The sequence below is a fragment of the Cucumis melo genome, chromosome 11 (genome assembly GCF_025177605.1).
Source record: "Cucumis melo cultivar AY chromosome 11, USDA_Cmelo_AY_1.0, whole genome shotgun sequence".
Lineage (NCBI taxonomy): Eukaryota > Viridiplantae > Streptophyta > Magnoliopsida > Cucurbitales > Cucurbitaceae > Cucumis > Cucumis melo.
This window is the reverse complement of record NC_066867.1, coordinates 9922258-9943343: the sequence shown is the minus strand read 5'-3', so window position 1 is coordinate 9943343 and position 21086 is coordinate 9922258. Positions and strand designations below refer to the sequence as shown.

The 21086-nt window shown below is 34.3% G+C and overlaps 2 protein-coding genes across 19 annotated transcripts; one reads left to right on the top strand and one right to left on the bottom strand.

The window, feature by feature from the left end:
* Nucleotides 1–1474: 1474 nt before the first annotated feature.
* On the top strand, nucleotides 1475–17020 carry LOC103495945 (syntaxin-132-like). 18 transcript variants are annotated; one of them, XR_007815652.1, is made up of 14 exons: nucleotides 1475–1734; nucleotides 2460–2576; nucleotides 2720–2776; nucleotides 2844–2907; nucleotides 3185–3273; nucleotides 3391–3464; nucleotides 3568–3610; nucleotides 3840–3900; nucleotides 4054–4079; nucleotides 4163–4240; nucleotides 8037–8177; nucleotides 9569–9682; nucleotides 9841–9909; nucleotides 10188–10267. XR_007815652.1 is itself a non-coding variant. In XM_051079583.1 (12 exons), exons 1-12 carry the CDS (start codon nucleotides 1711–1713, stop codon nucleotides 9605–9607), a joined length of 813 nt encoding a protein of 270 aa, XP_050935540.1. In that variant the 5' UTR covers nucleotides 1475–1710; the 3' UTR covers nucleotides 9608–9834. The 18 variants fall into 18 exon arrangements, 12 of the variants coding, with proteins under 12 accessions (XP_050935540.1, XP_050935538.1, XP_050935539.1 ...); XR_007815650.1 differs by having other exon boundaries at nucleotides 9569–9731; nucleotides 10188–10260; XR_007815653.1 differs by lacking the exon at nucleotides 9569–9682 and having other exon boundaries at nucleotides 10188–10257.
* A 546-nt stretch (nucleotides 17021–17566) lies between these two features.
* On the bottom strand, nucleotides 17567–19906 carry LOC103495946 (isocitrate lyase). Its single transcript, XM_008457623.3, has 3 exons — nucleotides 19710–19906; nucleotides 18020–19622; nucleotides 17567–17936 (listed from the first exon to the last, which is right to left on the bottom strand). Exons 1-3 carry the CDS (start codon nucleotides 19737–19739, stop codon nucleotides 17839–17841), a joined length of 1731 nt encoding a protein of 576 aa, XP_008455845.1. The 5' UTR covers nucleotides 19740–19906; the 3' UTR covers nucleotides 17567–17838.
* Between the last annotated feature and the right edge of the window lie 1180 nt (nucleotides 19907–21086).

The window sequence follows — 21086 nt, the reverse complement described above, 5'->3', positions numbered from 1 at the left end:
AAGAAGTGAGAGTAAAAGATTTACTACACTTTTATACATACATATATATGCCACCGATAGGATTTTCACGTTGGTTTTAACATTCTAGCATTGTTTAAGAAAAAGTTTAGTCAATCGGGATGTTAATTCCCACATAAACAATAAGATAAATCGTAAGCCTATAATTTACTTTCCCTCTAAAAGGAAAAGAAACTCTTAACCAGATATGCATCTCGTCTTTTATATTTTAAATGGATTATTTTATTCTAGAGATTTTTACAAAAATAACAAAAAAATTTAAGAAAATATAGTTCATGTCATTACATTTAACAAATTTAAAAACGGATAACCCTCTGACAGCCCTCCAATAACAGTGTAATAGTCATCATATTTGTCATATTCGCAATATGCAAAAAAGAGGTGTTATAGGCTGTTTTTTTCTAAATTTTTTTGTCATTTTATGCAATTTTCCTTTAGACATATTAAGAATATGTTTAAACTTGTTACTTAAAATAATTAAATTTATGTTTATATTTTCATTGTTGGTAAGTGATCTTAACTAACATATATTCTTCGCATACGGTAAATGCAATAATAATAATAATAAACAAAAAGAAAAAAAAGTTTTTTAGAAAATACTTATAGAACAATTTTGAAAAAAAAAAAAAACTCACAAGCCCATAATATTGTGGAATAACAAAAATACTTGCGATTAATCGACAACACACTCTAAAAACGATCTTGTACCCAATCTAAATATGTTGCTACATGATCTTGAACTAAATGTAAACGATTTTGGTATACGATCTTGCACCAAATACAAACGATTGTTTGAATCTATCACTTATCGATCTTTATGTGGAATAAACGATTGATCATTTAGATATTGATACATGATCGTGTAATGAAAAAAAGAAATAAAAAAAAGATAATATCTAATAATAAAAAATTAAAGAAAAAGTTTTTCGTATGAAAAAGCTACGTTGAAAATGAGAGATGATGAATAAGAAATAAATTATGAAAAGAAATTTAAGAAAAGCTGGGAGAGCCACTATCAAATTTATGAAAACCTTAATCCAACGTGTATGGGCTTCATTGGCTTTTTTCTTTTTTCTTTTTAATTTTGTGATACGATCATAAATATTTTGAGTTTGTTATATATAAATTAAACAATAATAACACTAAACAATTAATTTAATTTTGTCCCACTTTTTATGACGTCGATTCAAAATATATCAACATCATCGGTAGTAGTTAATATTAACAAATCCCATAATCCAACTAATGTTTTGCATCATTTTCTTGAAAATTAAACATTCAAACCTAACCTGTTCAACTACAGGAACTAACTTAGGACAATAATATATTTAATTAAAAGATATGTCAATTCAAAAGAAAAATGTAATTGTCAGCAAGGAAGGAACACACGTAGAGAGTTCACAAAGAAACTCACAAAGGTATGAATCTGGATTGTTTTGTGACCGCTTTGCTTCTGCTGTGTTGTATGTTCTATGTGTTTGCAAGGCTTTCCTTTGCTTCTCATCCTATGACCTGGTCTAGTCAAAATAGTTGAAATGTAAAACATGCAAATTCATTATAAAATTTTGTTAACCCAACACCCATTCTTCCTCAATTTGCTGCCCTTTCTTTCTTTACCTCACTCAAGTTTAACCATCATCTGTTTCCACTTTGTTATTCTTTCCCTCTTTTTTCTTTGTGGGGGCTATCGTTATGATTCTCAGCAACTCCATCACGGTATTTGCTTCTTTCATTAGTGTGTTTCCTATAATTTTTATTGTCCTTGAGTGGATTTTGAATCTTTGGGCTTCTTGTTCCATGAGAGTTTTAGTTGAATTTGTTGTCTGCTTTTCAGTTTATGATTTTGGTTGTCTAATCTCATAGTTTATTTGGTAAAATTTCAACTTTTCAGAGGATTCCCAGCCCACTTCTTCTTTTAACTTGACAGACCCCAATCATTGGTTTTAGGCATCCATTGTGGCTGTAATTGAGCCTGATTCCTGCTCTATCTCAGCTTACTGTTGAGTGTTGAGAAATGAATTGGGTGTTTAGAAAAGGAAGTTCAAATATTTTGAAAATTTTACATAAATTTGCAACCAGATCATGGTTGCATTTCCTTTATTTCATAAAATTGATTGGTTTTTATATTTTTATTGTCCTTGGCACTTAACAAGTTCCATTCACATATTTTAGCCAAGACTTCCATTTTCATCCTCAATTTATACCATCATACCCAACATTTTTGTACTAAAAAAACATAGCCAAGCACCCATTACCTTCCTTTAAGTTTGAATGTTCAATTCTCACCTCACGCCAATTCAACTTGGAAAAGGAAATTTCAATCCACGTATTGTTAATTAGTGCTTCTAAATTTGTGTTCTATTTCTATGCAGTAGAATTTTCTTGATTATTCAGCTGATCAAAGACTTTTTTCTGACATGTTATGATGTTCTTTATCTAAGGAACCATTCATCGTCCGTGATGCTGAAGGTCAGGCTTCCGAAGAAACAGATCTTGAAAAGGGAACTCAAGTTCTTCAGAGCAATTCTGACTTCGGAATGGATGTGTTCAATAAGCAGGTGTACTTATGGAGTAATTTCATTTGATTTTCTTTACGTCTCTCCCTCTTTTTACACTAATGAAATTTTGTTTTGTTCTTTTACGGTTATCCTTCAAGTTTCAACTTCTTTTACCTACTTTTTCTTCTCTTCTTTGAATACAGATTCAAGAGGCTGAGATACAAGTGGATAAGCTCTCTCGACTTCTTATTGACTTGAAGGTATATACAATCACTTCATTTCACAAGTTTCTGAATTCGAATGAACTTGATTGTTGTCAAACTTCAGCAGACTTTATTGAAAGATGCTAATGAGGAATCAAAATCTGCTACAAACACATCGGAGATAAAGGGTAAATGTTTTTCCTAATCTCACGATGACTGGCAAAATAAAATAGAATGTAGTTTATTTTTTGAAGTTCTTAGCTAAGTGTGTGGTTGAGCTTTGGCCAACCAACTAAGCTTGTAGCCTATGCAAACCACTTATGTAGAGGTTCCACATCCCAAAATACTCATCAATGAGATAATCTCATCAATTGTGATTACTTTTTCTTAATTCCGGGCATATATTTCAATCTTAGCACCGAATTACATGATCTACTGGGTCTCTGAGGTTTCTTGTCATTCCAGCTTTCAAGAATCGGATCGAAAAGTATATTGATGATGTGGGAAAGAATGCGTGTGAAGTTAGAGGGAAGCTGCAAGTTATAGCCATAGATGTATGTAATGCTGGACCTGCTCCAAGATTTTCCAAATTTATTTTCCTTTTTTTCCCTTTTTGTTGGAGTTTTCACTTGAAGAGCAGTAGGATATTGATGAAATTTTCCTCTATCCAGAACGTATTCCATAGGCAGATGCCTGGGTGTGAGAAGGGAACTGCCTGTGACAGAGAAAGAATGAACGTGACAAAGTTGGCACTTAAAACTTCAATCTTGAATGATTATTTTGGAATGATATTATTCCTTATAGTAAAGCTTTTTTTTCTTTTTTTTTTTTTTTTTTCTGAATGGCAGTGTCTTGACTAAAAAGCTCAAGGAACTGTTGACTGAATTTGAGGTATTTTGAATTCCCCTTTCATTATCTTAAACTTTTGGGTTGATAAATGGTTTACATTGTATCAGAGCAAGATGCCTATGTTGGGCCCTCCCACAAATTTTTGAAGTCCACAAATTTTAGGGATTGTTGAGTATCGATATAGTTTTTGGGTTGATTAGTGACGTAACACTTTTTATTATTATCGATATGATTGTTTACCTTCTCTGCTTTTCCTCATATCATGTTTCAGGCCCTTCATCGAACAATTCAGAATGAGTATTGTGAAGTTGTGGAAAGACAAGTGAATACAGGTTCAAAATGCCTCAATAACTACATTGTCAAAAGTGCTGGTTCTAATTGGTTGTGTGCTGAAATGTCATGATTATTCTCTTACTTCTCCCTATTCTTGGCTGAGGCTAACTAATTTTCTATTTTGAACTTTTCCATAATGTAACTTTATATAGTTACAGGTACAAGACCAGATGAGATGGTAAGTTGAACTTAAATCTAAACTTGAAAAATAACAAAGTGAAATATTGTTGTTGCTGACCAAAATCTAAATCACCATACTAGATCATCGATCACCTTTTAGAAACTGGAAGCAGCAAGCAAATATTCCCCATGACATTGGAACAAACTGAAGGTGGAAAGGTACATTTGATAGAACATTAATACATTTGCACTTTGATCTCTTTTACATTAGAAAGCAACTTTACAAATCAGTGTCTGGATTATTCTTGTTGATAAATGGATAGAATACACTTTTGGACCCTGAGTTAATTTGAAGATAGATTTCTAGTTCCTAAATCTTTAGGAAAATGGTTTTGAAAGGTCTAACATTAGTTAGGAAACTGATAGACAAATGAAAAGATGATTTGATAGTTAAACTTGATGACTATATTTGTTGACATTGGAAAATTAGTCTTTTTTTTTTTTTTTTTTAACCTTCATGACATAGAACTCTTTCTTCCCCTACCCTAGGCCATATTCTGTTGAATAAATTGACAAAAAAAAAAAAAAAAAAGAGACTCACTTGGAAGAAAGAAACTTTAATTACAAAAATTTACAAATGATGGATACTTTTGGAGGGAGCACTCTTTAACTCTCAAAACACTCTACACTTTCATTCAAAGTTTCTTACTAACTCTCCTTCTTCCTCTCTTTGCTTACTTTGCTTAGTTTACAAATGAAGATCACACCTCCTATTTATAGACAAGAAATCTTTGGAGCTTAAATCAAGAAATTTTTCTAGAATTCTAACTATTCTAGATATTTTTAATGTCATCCTTATCTAAAGGACCTCTCTAGAATTTCTTAACCTAAATAAAAACTAGGATATTTCTAGACTTTTTCTTTTGTGATATTTATTTACATCCTTCTCCATAATTCTTGAAATTTAATCTACACACTTAATATTTCAAGAACATTCTAGTTAGTATTGTTATATACTTTAATACTCCCTGAAGACTAACTATCTTGGATTTTTCAATCATCCCAAGTTGGTAACTGTGTATGCTTTGTTGCAAGTAGACATTTCATGAATATACCTGCAATTTGATCTTCTGTCTTTATTGGCTTCATCTCAGTTTCCTCTTGAAATACCTTTTCTCTAATGAAGTGATAATGTACCTCCACATGCTTGGTTCTTGCATGGAAGACTAGATTCTAAGCTAAACGAACTACATATAGTTTGTTGAAGTATAAAGTTACTGCACGATTAATCTCTTGGTGCAAATCCTTCATTAGTTGCTTTATCCATATATTATCTTGTTGCCATGGCAACTACTCTATACTCTGCTTTTGTGGTAGATAAAGTAACCATTGGTTGTCTCTTGCTACACCCAAGAAATTGCTGCACAACCAAGTTTAAACAAGCAACTAGTAGTTGATCGTCATGTATCTTGATTTCATGCATAATCAATATCACATAAGTCTTCTAACTTGTGTTGCCATGACTACTGCTCTATATATACTCTGCTTCTGTGGTAGATAATACAACTGTTGGTTGTCTCTTGCTACACCAAGAAGCTGCTACACAACCAAGTTTATGATGGAATACGAGACATGGGTAGCGGAATTACAGAATCAATTTACCTCTAAATTAAATTAAACTATTAAGTAATTAACATGCATATTACTCTAATTAAACTAAATTATGGTTAAAGAAAAACATACATTTCATAGATTCTTGATTCCTCGGTATCTCCTCACGAACATGAACTCGGGGATCACCACTAGAGTTTACCTGCTATTCCCCCGACATAGAATCGGGTTATGGGATCCGATTAGGTGAAGGAATTAAGAGAGATATATGAAAATTGGAAGGTGGGACTTAGGGTTGAGATTTTGGAAGAGAGAAAAAATTAAAATATTTTGTAATTCAAAATTACTAAAATTTGGTAGAAGTCTTTTTAAGTTTGAAAAAGAGCTTATTTATAACCAAATTACATGAAAAAATGCATGTAACTTTTTTATAAAATCTCAACACCTAACATTTCATTAACCATTAGTGGAACTTAGTCACTTATTCCACTAAGTGTTAGTGGGATTATCCAACAAAATGTTGGATTTTTCCACTAACTTTAGTCAAAGGGGAATATGGTCATTTGACCATTCAAGTCAAAGTTAAACTTTTACTTTTTCTAGTCAAAATTCAACATTTTGATATTTTACCATTTTGTCCGTCTTGACTAATTCCAACCTCATAAGCATGAATCTGCTTTCATTTTTTCAAAATTTAAATCAAATTTGAATATGAAGCCAGTCAAAGTGTGATTTTTCAAAGTCAAAAGTCAACATTTTGACTTTTTTACAACTTTGACCATTTCCATCAATTTCGAGCTTTCAAATATGAATCGTATTCGTATTTTTAATATTTAAATCATATTTAAACATAAAAATCTATCTTAAACTTACGACTATATCACATATATTCATCGGTTTCTCTCTTTTTACCTAATTTGAACAATTTGGATTATTCCAACATATTGTTCTAAATTAATTAATTCCATATGAGCTAGTAAGGAAACCTAATGAACTTATGCCCTTTTAGTCCAAGTTAATCAACATTCGTTAACTGATAGGTCATTCCACTAAAGTCTCGTAGTTGTACTCCTTTCAATATAGATATATTTGTGTCCATTTGATATAACCATGATAAATAAGTAAATTTTTCATAGGTTGTTCGTAATCTTGGCTAGGTCATAATACCATTTTACCCTCGAGATTACATCGTGCTCCTTAAGTCCCACTAATCCACTATTGAATAATTGGTTTAAGGTTTAATCTACAAATCGAATCCCTCTCGAGCCAATGAGAGGGTAAGACCCCTTGTTCAAAACTTGGATTCAGTCCTTAAGATAACAACCTATCTATTAACCCTAAAGCGGGTAGGAGCACTAGAAGAAATCTAGTCTTTAATGTCGGGTAAAAAAAATGAAAAATGGGCTTTAATGTCGTTTTTCAAAAGGCGGATGTTTAATGTCGGTTTTAAATCGACATTAAAGATAGAGCTTTAATGTGGGTTTAAAACCGACATTAAACACCCTGCTTTTTTAGAACTGACATTAAAGCCCATTTTTATTTTATTTTTATTTTTATTTTTTAATTTTGTAAAAATTCAACTTTCTCTCTCTTACTTTACTCTTTTCTCAAACCCTCCCCCACACTATTTTTCATCTTTCTCAAATTTCTTTCACCCTTCTCAATCTCGATCACTTTCTTCCCTCTCTTCTTCGACAGCTGCTCAATCTCATCACTTTCTGACTGGCTCTACCACTTACTTGAACTACTTGACCACCGCAACCACCGGCACACCCCATGTCGAACTTCTATCTTCACTATCACTTCTTTTCAGTTACTCTTTATCTTCTTCTCCTTTCATTTTCTCTCTCTTTCAGCCATTCGCAGTACGTTGATGATGAATCCGATCAAGATTCTCTGGTCTCTCGCTTTCAACGCTACCTCAGAATCTAAACCGCACATCCAGATCCCGATTACGCCTCCACTGTCGCCTTCCTCAGATCTCAAGCACAAGAAATCGGTCTCCATACGCAGGTACTCGAGTTCGGTCCAGGTAAGCCTCTTCTTCTTGTGACTTGGTATGGATCATTTTTCCATTCGGAATCTCAGAAACCGGGATTTCATCCCTGTCCGTACGATTCATATATCGTATGTACCAGATGAGGAGATTGGGGGTTTCGATGGAGCTGCGAAGTTCTCATAGAGAATGTGGTTAGAAATCCACTATAGGTTTTACTGCAACATCTGAGTTTATAGCATTCAAGTGCAAGGATACTAAATTAATCAGTAAAATAAGTCTATTTTTTTATAAAAACTATTTAATGTGTTTGAATTTCAAACAACTATTGTGCTTCTTTAAAGAACTATCATTATTTTATGTTGTTCCATTGTTAGATAGTGAAGTTAACTAGAACTAACTTTTCAGGAAAAGAGGAGTATCCGACCTACCTTTTCAGCCGAGCACATCTATGGAGGAACTCTGTTAGCCATGTGTTCCAATGATTTTATATGTTTCTATGATTGGGTAGAGTGCAGACTGATCCGCCGTATTGATGTAAATGTGAAGGTTGGTACATTTTCCATTTCTTTTACAATATGGTTCTAATTCCTTTTATGATTAATTGACTATTTCCAGAACCTTTATTGGGCTGATAGTAGTGATTTGGTGGCAATAGCAGATTTGGTGTTAAAGTTGCTGGCAGTGGTAGAAACAAATTGTGTTTTGTAATTGAACTTTCATGCCTACTTGCAATGAATTTGTGATGTTTGTTTTACTTTATCGCTTGTAATCATGTTTATTTGTGTCATGTATGCACAAATTCTGGGAATTGAACATTTTGGTTTTGTAATTGTTTTTATTTGTTTTAATTTACTGGAATCACTGAAAGGAAATTTCCCACCGAGTTTCGTTAATGCAACAATAAAAGTTAACATATCCCTTGAAATGCAACTGATCCTTTTACCTCTGGAGTGAATCTACGTGGGATTCTATCTTCTACCTACCAATTTACTTTTGAGTCTTTGTCTAATTCCATCCAGCCGAAACTACTTGACGGAAAAAAATGTAGTTTTGCTTCATTCATTTTGCCATTTTATTCCGGCCATTTGGCTCATCTGTATCTTTCTCTAGTAAGGATTCCAGACGTGTTCCACCCACCTTTGCTTTTTTAAAATCAAATGTTAATTTTACTGAGGAAGCAGTCCTGTGCTCCTTTGCTATGACGGTTTGTGGGAAATTTCTCCAGATCTTTTTTAATGTATGATTCAGTTTGAGTAGAAATTTTGAGGATATGGTGGAGGAGCTTATTATCTATCCTCCTTTGTAATAAAGGTTGGCTTCTCTGGCAAGTGGGGTTCCTATTTGTTTTTATTTGGAAAATTTGGTCAGAAAGTAAGGTGGGAACTTTAAGGGCACGAGCATTAGGAAGAGCTTGGTGTGTGGCTCACTCCAAAGTTTCCTTTTGGGGATGTTATCTACAAAGGCTTTTCATATCTTTTGGGGGTATTTCTTTTTTTGTGTGCCCTCTCTTTTGTACTATGTCTAGTTTCTATATTTCTATCAAGAGAGGAAAAAAGGAAATCATCATGTTGGAACCCACTACTTTCCTTCAAAGAGAAATTTTCCTGATTTCATTGGCTAATCTAGCACAGCCAATGAAATCAGGCAACTTTTACTCTTTGAAGGAAGGTTGTTGCCAAAGTGTATAAATTTTTCCTTTGAAAGATGGCTCGAACTAGGTATGATTGATTCAAGCCAACTTGTGTAGCTTCTTTTAAAATCCTCTGGCAGTGAAGTTGGTGCTTCTACTTCCCTCTCTTTGTTGGGTTAAATATAATATTCCGATGTAAAGAATTATCATACTTTCATGCATCAAAGGAAAGTAAGACTTCAATAGTTTGGTTAGTGTGAAGTGAGGGATAAAAACAACTGATATGATGTATTTCTTCTTAATGTAGGATGTTTTGAACTTTTGTTGGAATGTGGCATCTGCTTGATATAGAATCATGGGTGGCAGTGAGATGAATAAATCCGCAAAGGAAGAATCCAAAACAGCACCTGCCATTACGCAAGTCTGCTTGTTTTTCTTTTTGAGACAGACGACTTGGTCTGTTATGGGCTGTCAGTTGCTTTTCGTTAATATATTTTGTTACTTTTTGTATCTATATTTTGTGGAATTCTGTCTGCTTCATTGGCATTTCCACTAGTTGTAATTATTTCTGATTTACAGGCTTGAAAATACATTAAATTATGGCCTTGAACGAGTTTGGGCAATTGGATACATGAAGAGCTCACGCCGGTAAGTTGATCAATTTTCGACTTCCTTGCTTACGTTAAAATCTCTGTTACATTTCTTTCATGTCCTGGTGTAGGATTTTTGAATACTATACCTTTATTTCTATTTTTTTAAAGCATTAACTTGAGATCCCTACCCATACCCATCCTCCTATGATATTGGTTAAATTAGCATGATGTTATGATCAAGAAGAATTCCAGTGGGGTTTCAACCAAAAATTTCTATAATTCTTAAAATTTACAATGACCTGAACCTGCCTGAAATTCTACTACTCCCTACAGGATTGTGATTGGTTATGATGAAGGAACTATTATGGTAAAACTTGGCCGGAAAGTACCTATTGCAAGTATGGACAATGGTGGAAAGATAATATGGGCTAAGCATAATGAAATTCAAACAGTAAACATCAAAAGTGTGGGAGCAGACTTTGAGGTCTGGAATGGTTTTATTTGTAACCTTTTATTGATCATTAAATTGTTTCTGGTGTGGCCTTAGTTGTGTGCTTTTTTTGCTTCATAGGTTACTGATGGAGAGAGATTGCCTTTAGCTGTTAAGGAGATGGGAACTTGTGATCTTTATCCTCAAGTAAGTTATTTTACATCTGTGTTTGAATTCTCTGTATATTTTGTCATGAATTGGCTGGAGCTATTCCTTTATCTTATAAAAAACCTTTGATTGTAGCCTCCAGTGATATTTTAATATTTTCAATATATATAATGTTTATAGATGTGTATGTCAATATTTTTAATATACACGAGCACTTTCCATGAACACCGCTTTTGCTCGTGTTTGCTGAATTTTAGTTCAGAACCTCTCAAGAACTTTTCTTAGGTTCTTGGCCCCTTTTTCTGCTACTGTTATGTTTTATTCTAAGTCAATGAAGTTGTTGAGTCTGAGTTCAATTCCCAATTATAGTTTCTTGTAGAGTTGTAGTTACTTGATAGTTACATTAATTCATATACCATGGGTAGAATATGTTTGGCTACCAATTCAAGTTACATATCAAAGAAGGGGCAAAAAGGTCAATGGAGGTGAAATCGATGCTGCTGGGGAGGGAAGTGTTGAGTGAGATGAGAGAGTATTTGTGGGGACCATTTGGGAGAGGAAGTTGGGGGCTGTTTTCCAGTTAGTGTGTACATAAATAATTGTTTGTTAGAGTGAGAGGCTAACTTGTTTTTGAAGTAAATTCTCCGTGGAGGAGAGGATTGTGTATTTGCCTTTGGGCACTTTTGGTTATCTAAGTATCAATATCATCGAGAGGAGACATTTTAGAGAATATTTATTTTAAGTTTGCATGGTCGTGGTGGGACCTTTTGATTGCAGTCTTTGCAGAAATTTATAACTTATAACTATTGTTGCACCTTGCATGGCTGACCAACCTTTTTCATTTAAATAGTATAGCTAGAGTCTCATTTCTTTTGTTTGGCAATGAAAAGAATATTATGGTGGTGACTATTTCTCAAAATTTGACTTGGTTTTTGAAAAACATGAATAGAAAGTTGATAACAATTTGTTCATGGGAAGTTAACAAAATCTTGCCTTTGTTTGGAACTATCATATCATCCTCATTTTGATATTTTGATATTTCTACTAGCAACTAGGTCTTAACATTGTTACTTATCAATTCAACCATCTTGATGTCTTTTACAGGGAGTTATCACTAAACAAATGACTGCAATAGAAGAAATGGTTGCAAGTGAGTACAATTAGCCATACCCTCATCTTTGTGACAAGATCTTGAAGTTAGTCATTTGTGAAGCGTTCTAGTTTGCTATTAGTTGCAGTTTTAGTTATTGCTCTCTCAATATATTCTTTTTCTTTCTTTTTTTTTTCAAAGGATGATCAGTGTAATAATTAAGCTTCATAATTTCTGTGTTTGGATCCAAGTTGTATATAAATGTACACATTATTAATATTTCATTTTGTATATGTACAAGTAAAAGATTTCATTTTTAACTATTTGGTGTCATACAAAATGGACAATAATGCAAGGATTTAATAAAAATAAATTTGAAAAAACAACATTAAAGACATCATTAATGTCGGTTTCAAAACGACATTAAAGACAGCTTTAATGTCGGTTAAAAAAAATTAAAGACATCTTTAATGTCGGTGGAAAAACGACATTAAAGATGTATCATAAGCGACATTAAAGACACATTTAATGTCGGTTATCCACCGACATTAAAGATGAACCGACATTAAAGGCCTTCAATAACACCTTCAAAGATGTCGGTTTATAACCGACATTGAAGGTCTTTAATGTCGGTTATAAACCGACATTAAAGCTCAACCGACATTAAAGCCCAACCGACATTAAAGCCCTTTAATAACGCTCGCAAAGATGTCGGTCACCAAGTGACATTAAAGACCTTTAATGTCGGTTTTAAACCGACATTAAAGGCCAGATTTCTTGTAGTGGAGTGAGTTCCATCTTGCACTCTATTTGCCTAGTCATCCATCTGATCTTACCCCTGAAATATTGATATGGGATAAGAAATTCTATTCTTACTGTGAGTTCTGGAATAGAATGCCCTATTCATACTATATGATCTTGAATAAGATGCCTTATACTTGATGTACGATCTGGTATGAGATGTGTTGGAATTAATGTCCTAAAACTTGTAGTTTGTAATCATATTTTTTTCAATAAAGTCGTTATTGAGAATTTGAAAACTATATTCTTAAAACCAATAAACATAAATCCCAAGACTATTTTTTAGTAAACTTGAACTTTATGTAAAGACGTAAACATGGATTAAGTTCGAGTAAATAGTCTAAATAGTCTATAGTATATGATTAAAGGTTGACCGCTTTATTCTGAAATACTATCGATGCGGCCCACTTTGTAAATAATACAAACGATGTAATCCTGAATCGTTCATGTAGAGACATGAAAGAGGGATAAGTGTTTATCCTAAGATGGGTTGCTAGGCGATCAAGGAGGAAGAGTAGGAATGAGTAATTATAATATTAAACACCTTGAGCGCAAAGGGCAACATCTCGGTTTGGTAAGAGTTAGGCGAGGTGTTTAGAACCTAAGATTTACCTTTGTACTACGCGAGAAAGGAAAATGTAATTGTAAAGCATTGGATCAAGTGATAAAAGTGAAATTGTATTTTTCTATTTCGATGTGTTGTGTTGTGCTTATCGCTTAGAAGCTTAAAAGCTTAAAAGTTATTTTTCCATTGTGTTGTGGTGAAAAGAGTTGAGTTTCAAGAAGGAAACTCTGCGATGAGACTAGTTAAAGAAGTTGTTCAGTTCACTAGGCGTTTAGCGTTTGTCATGTAGTGTGATACGCGTTGGATGTCTAGGCGACACGCCTTCACTTGGTCGCAGGGAGTGACTAATATCATGTGATTAATTTCAAAATATATGTATTTCTTTATGAAATTAGTTCACAGTGTTCAGTAGTCCTTTATAATAATTTGACTAAGTATAAACATTTTTGGTATATGACAAACCAAACAAAATTATGCATATAAACAAAATTTATTCTTAAGAAAATGATTTTTTTCATAAATAATTCAAACGCACCCTTAGAAGACCATTCTTCATGAAACTTCTGATTGTTTGAAGATTAATATGACCTAATCTTTGATGCCAAAAATAGGTATTTTTACTTGGAAAAATTCTTTTGCTTTTCATTTTGATTATTAGCAGGTTTAAAATACTCATTTTTCAAAAATTGTGTTCGCTTCTCTAGGTCTTAATACATATAAGTTTTTTTTTTTAACTTAGTAGAACAAATGTTACACCCCATACCAAACTCCCTTCTCTAAGCCTAGGAGATGGTGTGAAGCCAACAAATATTGTTCTTCTCTCAACGACACTTAATTGACCTTAACTAGAATTTTAACTCTAACTTATAAATTGGAAGCTTCTCAACAACATAAGCAATAAAGACTTAATAGACTTACTATTAAATAGGCTTACTCCAACCCATAACATAACAAACTAGGGTTTTTACTCAATGTAACATATATAACATGGTCTTAAGTAGGCAAACTTAAGTTTCAAGTCAAGGTATCATATTAGAAACCAAAATAAACAAAATATAAAGACATACTTTTCTAGTCCAACCCCAAACCTTTAAGAAAATGTATACAAACCAAAATGCATTTTCAAAGTACAAGACATACGCTCTATAGCAAACAAGTAACAGTAAGTCAGGCTCAAACTCACGTCCAACCATTTTGGCTTCATTCAATGACATCAAATTAGCTAGTTATTCTAAAATAGTTTACTATTTCATCACTCATATTTCAAGACTCATACTTTAAGCTTGTACCCATATACACGACTTATTATGATTAAGTTTCTTGTAGTTTCACTAATCTCATTCTCCATGGTAAAGCACCAAAATAATTTCTCGAAGTCTCATCAGGACAATTTTGCACTAAATAAAGTTTTTTTTTTCTTCCCCAATATCTAGTATCTATACACAATTCAACTTATTCGATATATTTGAACTTCATCATGTCCTTAGTTCCTTCAGTACCACAAAAATATCTTATTCCTTAGATTCTCATTTAAACAACTCATTCAATAGCTTAAACATGTACAAAAAATTTGTTTTCTTTATTGCCATAATACTACGTAACCTCATCAAACTCGATTAACCTCATCAAATTCAATATCTTTGAGTTGAAATATATGTTCCATTCTAATGACCCCTTCATGAAATAGACCAACATTATATGACCTCGTAATAATTTTTCTCCTTTCCATGATAATAAAACAAAAATAATCACCTCGCACTACTGTTTTCAAGCATTAAACCAACAATAACAATTAACCAGTACATGAAACTTAAACATGAATGCTCTGAAGCACATTTTTCACAGAACATTTCATTGATAGAGCATACCAGGCAACGACGAAGGACTCGTAATTGACTATTGGGGACTAATATCATGGACTTACATCATAAATCAGGTATAAAGTTTGGATGATTTTATTAAAAAATAAAACTAAAGACAAACTTAGGTGAAAAATGAGTGTTAAAATAATTATATAAAAGAATTAAAAACAACTTAATTAAGGTCCTCTAATAAAATCATTAAAAATATCAAGCGTTTAAATAAAATTGTTAGAGTTATTGGACTCGGCCAATAGGGTATTTATGGAAAGATTTAAACCTAAATCTATCTTGTCGTGTATTCTATTTATTCTTCCTCATTATACCAATCGTAAAGTCATCAGAAAATAATAGGAACAAAAATATCGTGGTTTTTCTCATGGATCTCAGGTTTCCAAGTAAAAGTTGGTGTTTCGTGTTTTATTGCTTTCAATATGGTATTAGAGAAAACCAATAAACCCTAGAAAATAGTTTAGGAGAAACCTAGACCGAACCAAACTTCGTGGACGCCACCATGAAAAAATTACCTACTAGCTTCAGTAATTGTTAGCGGTCACAATGAGCCCACCCTCGTTGTTATCCACACAACCAAACGATCAAAATCACCCTCACGCACAGTCTATGTCAGGCGCGTAGGCCCACATGTCGCCATCTGTTCATCTACCGCTCTGCCCAGCCTCTTCTACGGGATGTCCCTATCCAACCGTCACACCCAAGGTCAACCGCAGCCCCATGCACCGCCTATGCCCTTTAATTACGAACAACCACCTTTAAATCTTTCTAATTTGTCAATTCACGCGTTGCCATTTGTTGACCCTTTACAACAACCTTACTTTTTTGGTAATGGAACTAACCAACTCCGTAACATATCGGGGGTTGAAGTTGGCAAGTCTTTGACCCATTCCAAACCAACCGAGTTGTTGATGTATTCCTAGAACCCGATAACCTCATTCCCTAATTTGCCTTTGGATTATATAACTGCCTCTTTGGGATCAAATCTACGGAGAATTTTCCGAGAGATAAATTATATGGACAAAATTACTTCTCGTAGTCCCAATCAATAAAGATGTTCCTTAAAGGTCGCAAACATCTCAAGTTTTTTTATAGGAGAGACTGTCTGTCCTCCACTGGGTGACACCTTGGAACGACTTTAGAAAGGGGGGACTCCCTCATTTGCTTCATGCTAATTAATAATATGGAACCATAGATCGACAAGTCTCTAATGTTCGGAGCCATTGCAAAAGATTTGTGGGATACAACTCAGACCCTTTACTTAAAGCGTCAAAATGCCTCTCGATTGTATACACTAAGAAAATAGGTCTTTGATTACAAACAAGGGACCCTGAATGTGACTTTTCATTTCAATAAGCTCTCTCTTTTCTGGCAAGAGATAGATTTGTGCAGAGAGATAGTTTGGGACACGCCAAATGATGGTATACAATATGCTAAGTTTGAGGAGGCTAACTGTATTTATGATTTCCTTGCAGGGCTTAATCCCAAATTTGATATTGTTTGTAGTCGTATACTCGGACAAAGATCTCTTCACTCCCTAATGGAAGTGTATTTTGAAGTACTAATGTCATGGGTGTACTGATTACCCTTGCCACTAACTCTATTGTCTTTAGTGTCCGATCTTCGACCCATGATAATGACAAGAATAATGAAAAATTTATCTGTGTTTGTGAGCACTGCAAATAATAGTGCGTCGGGCAATTCTTGACCCATTTATCATCTTATTCTCATATCATAGCGTATACCTACTCATTATTTTTGTATTTTTATGCACAATTAGAATCTAGACTCCATTTCGAAGCAAATGCAACAAAAATCAACAAAAATGGAGTCCGAAGGAAGAAAGACGACAATTTGAAGATACAGGGAAAATTGGTAAATAATAAAAAAGAATTCAAAATTCCACGCGCTCAATGCACCCCGAGGTCATGAGATCGAATCCAAGCTGCGCAATAAATTTCAACATTTTCCAGCCCAAGGTCATAGAATCAAATCACGAAGGACCGAAATATTTTCTTAACAATTTCCTGAATGGCATTTTCGTAAATACGTCGAACTTTATCTTGCCATGCGTCCTTCCCCACTCACGCATGCCACCTCCAAATCACAAGTTTGAAACTCAACGGACCCTTTTCAATTTGCTACTCTTTTTCCTTTCTTCTTTCATTTTGACAGTCCCTAGTTTGATGATTATACAATTAGAACGATTTTAAATTCGAATTCACCTCAAACGAAGTCTAAAATAAGTCAATCTGTAAAAGGTTCTGTTTTAGACTTATGAGGTTTCTTAGTATTATTCAACGAAATACTAAAATCAACATCCATATGTAACTTTGTCAATAGTATCACTTATATGGTTTGTTTTTACAATCATAGACAGAAGAACAAATAGGCATGTTCAAAAGAATTGCTAAAATCATTAAACAATTCAAATGGGTAATAAAAGAAAACAATAGAGTTTGTCTATATTAAATGTAGAAAGATACACGACACTATTAAGATTTAGATTACAGTTTGTTAGTTGGTTACATTACTGTTATACTTCTGTTAATAAGTGCTTTATCCATTATCTCTCATAAAAGATTTGAGCAAGCTTTATTTACTCTTGAAAAAGAAACTAAGAGTTAAATACACATAAATTAAAAAAAAAAAATTGAAAAGAAAACATTTTTAGTGTTGGAAACAATAATCAAACAAATAGAAAAATAAAAGGGTTTTGAAAATTTGAAGAGAATAAAGATGGTTCAAATTTCACTGTTTTGTAGAGAGAGGCAAGTTGTCCAAGAGTAGAAATAAGAAGAGCTTCCAATTCATTCATTTCATATATGACAGTAACACAGTGGAAAATAAAAGTGGAGGAGTTGGGACACAATACAATACAATACAACAAAATGACATTTCATAATGCTGATACTTCAAATTAAAAAAAAGAAAGAAAAAATAACCAAACTAATAAAAAAAAAAACAGATTGTCCCAAATAACCAATAAAAATATTGAAATCACCAACGCCATACTATTATTATTCTTAGAACTTCCTTTGCTTTTGCTCTTCATGTCATTACATTCTCGACTTGGCAACCACCACATTCCCTTCTTCTCCCAAGTTCACTGCCCCTTCCCTCGTCCATGACTCCTTGAACTGCTCTTCCGTTACCCCTGCATTTCAAAATTCATCAACATAAACAAATTTTAACAGTTTTTTAACATTAATATCAATCAATGATAAATAATTTGCTTGCCTTTTCCCATGGCCGCGGTGGACGAAATCCCCCCCTGAACCGTCTTCAGATACCGATCGTAGTAGTTAGCACCAGACCATTTCTGATGTGCCAATGTATCCACCCCATTGTTTCTTTCTTCTCTTTGAATTCTCTCCACATATGCCAACATTCCCCTTCTCGCGTAATCTCTTGCAAATGTGTCCACCACCAACGCATCCGCGTGGAATCCCGCCAGCGTTATGAACTGCCAGCAGAAACCCAGCCTCGCGATCCTCGGGATGAACTCTTCCATTTCCTTATCGCTCATTCCTGATGCATCCCAATTGAAAGATGGGGATAGATTATAAGCTAACATTGTTTCTGGGTGTATGGATTTCACCCCTTTTGCGAATGTTGTGCATTCAACCAAATCTGGGCTTGAAGTTTCCATCCAGATTAAGTCTGCATGTGGTGCGAAAGCCCAACCACGAACAATCGCCGCCATGACCGAACCTTTGAATCTGTAAAACCCTTCTCTAGTTCTTGGTAAATCCCAATCCCAGAAGAGATTCTTCAGCCCTAATTTCTCTGCGATTTCACGTCCTTGTTCGTTCGATATACATTTCTCGTAACTGGAATGGTTCATCCATTCGTCTAATTTCCTCCTCTTTTCACTCTCTGTTGCGATTGTATTCATGATTGCATCCGTTACACATTCCGAAAATGTCTTCAATTGCGCCATGGAAATCCATTGATCTTCCAGGGCTTGAAGCTCCGCTCCTGTTTTTCCAGCCGCCATGGCTTCTGCTAAAACCCCGGCTAAACTCTTCCCTCTCAAATTAGGGTTCGTCGCCCCCAAAATAAATTGATGGTCTCGTTTATCAACATTCGTTTGAATCAAAGTAGCTGCAACCGCATCGGTTCGAGCCACGAGAATCGTCTCAACCCCCATCACATCAAACTGCAATCGAGCCGCTACGAGCCGATTGATGTGTTCGCTAACCGCTACCAACACTTTTCCCGCCATATGACCGCATTTCTTCGTAACAGAGGATTGATCCTCAATATGAACACCGGCTGCCCCGCGTTCCACAAATAGCTTACAGAGCTTCACTGTAGCGGTGGTACCGCCGAAGCCGGTGTCACCGTCGGCAATAATCGGTTTGAGATAGTCGATATAAGGGGTTTTGGCTCGTTCCTCTCGACTCATACTCATCCTGGCTTCCCTCTGTTTCCTGTCATGGTACTGTTGAGCAAAGAAAAGATGCTCGACCTTGTTCGGAACAGTGTCGTATGGGTAATCCGCGAGGTCCGGGCCTGGTTCGTTGGTGGAGGTGTGAGTTGAAGAACATTGCCAACCGGAGACATAAATGGTGTCTAAATGCTTAGCCATCATCGTCACTTGAACAGGGTCAAGAGCTCCGAATGTCCTCGAGGCTGTGCCGTTAGCTTGGTGGGTTTTGAGGGTTCGCCACAGCTTCTTAGCTAAATCGTTTGAAGCGTAGCTTTGTCTCAGGCTCCCACGTAGCGACACCACGTCTTTCGCCGTGTACGGCCGTCGTGTTAGCTTGAACCTCTCTGAATTCCACCATGCCTGAACCTCTGCAACTTCCGCTTCAAATCTTCCTTCTTCTTCCATTATCTATACCAACAAGAAGTCTCAAAAATATTAGTATTAGTATTATTAGTACCTGCATTAACAGCAAAATTCAAATGGGTTTGCGTTCACCATTGAAGGAACAGAGAAGGAGGCAGCCATGGCTAGAGCTGAGTTTATACTGCTTCTTTTATGTTCTTTAGTTCTAGATTTCTCGAAATAACGAAAAGAAGCTGATCAACTCGATGCAAGAAGTTTGTTGATGGGGTTGTATTTATAAGGGGAGAGATGATCAGAATCCCTTCCTTTGGTGGTTGGGGGAAGCAAAGGGATAATGGGGAAAGGAATATGGAAAATGGTGATTAGGAAAAGAAAATGATTATTATAATTATTATTTGGTGAAGGATTACATGGGAAAGAATATGAAGGATTATGATAATTCTTGTTCAAAGAAGTAATAAGTACGAAGGATTATATAAAAATGAATTTAGGCAGATTTAAGAGAATGTTAATTATGGGTTTAGATAAGAAAAAAGAGCTACAGAAACCAAGAAAGTAAGTTATAAAGAAAATTTAATTTGATTTTGTTTCATTGTTATCTTCAGAGTTTGATGGAAACTTGTCTGTTATGAGGTGCAACTGCGGGGCACGTAAGGGAAACCCATCCCTCTCTCCGCTGCCATACTTGTCTTTCTCTCATCTTCTCAATAACCATAATCTTCGGTAATAGTCGTTACGGTTCTTTTGTTAAATATCATTTCTTATTTATGTATAAGCTAGAGTTTATGTGCATGTTTTTTTGTGGGTCAAAATAGGCGTCTGATGAGGAAATTCAGAAGATTTCATCGGAATCTCCTTCAAATGTAAGGGACCGACGTGTCGTAGCTACTTGTCGACACGGTTGAAGCAGTTTTAAGATGGATGTGTGATGTGTCGTAATGAGAACGCAAAAAGGTTACCATTTACAAGTTTCTGCGTATTATCATACTACCACATTGTCATTATTGTTATTTCAAAACCTAGACGTTGGGGTAATCCTAAGGTTTTTTCTTTTCTCTTTTTATCCTTAAAAACTTTCATTTGAAACAGTTCTAAAAAATATATTCTTTTACTAAAATAAATGTTAAAAAAAACAATTGAGTAAAAATTGATAGCCATGTACATGATATTATCTACCGGTACATTAGGATTCTTGCTTATCATTTCCATTAATCATATTTTACGTATAAGTAGATGATGTTACATAAAGCTAATAATTTTTTCAAAATCTAGGATCATTATCAAAATTTAAAATTTAGAATTATATTAATTGATATTATAGTCAATAATTGACAAAATACTTGTTGGTCAATGGTCACTTGAATCATAAAGGTTCTAATATCGATAATCAAGTTCAATGAATATTTGAGACATTATATATAATTACCCATAAAAACATAAATAAAAATTCAATTAGTCATGCATATAAAAATACATAATAAAAATAACAGTAATTACGCTCATTTAGAG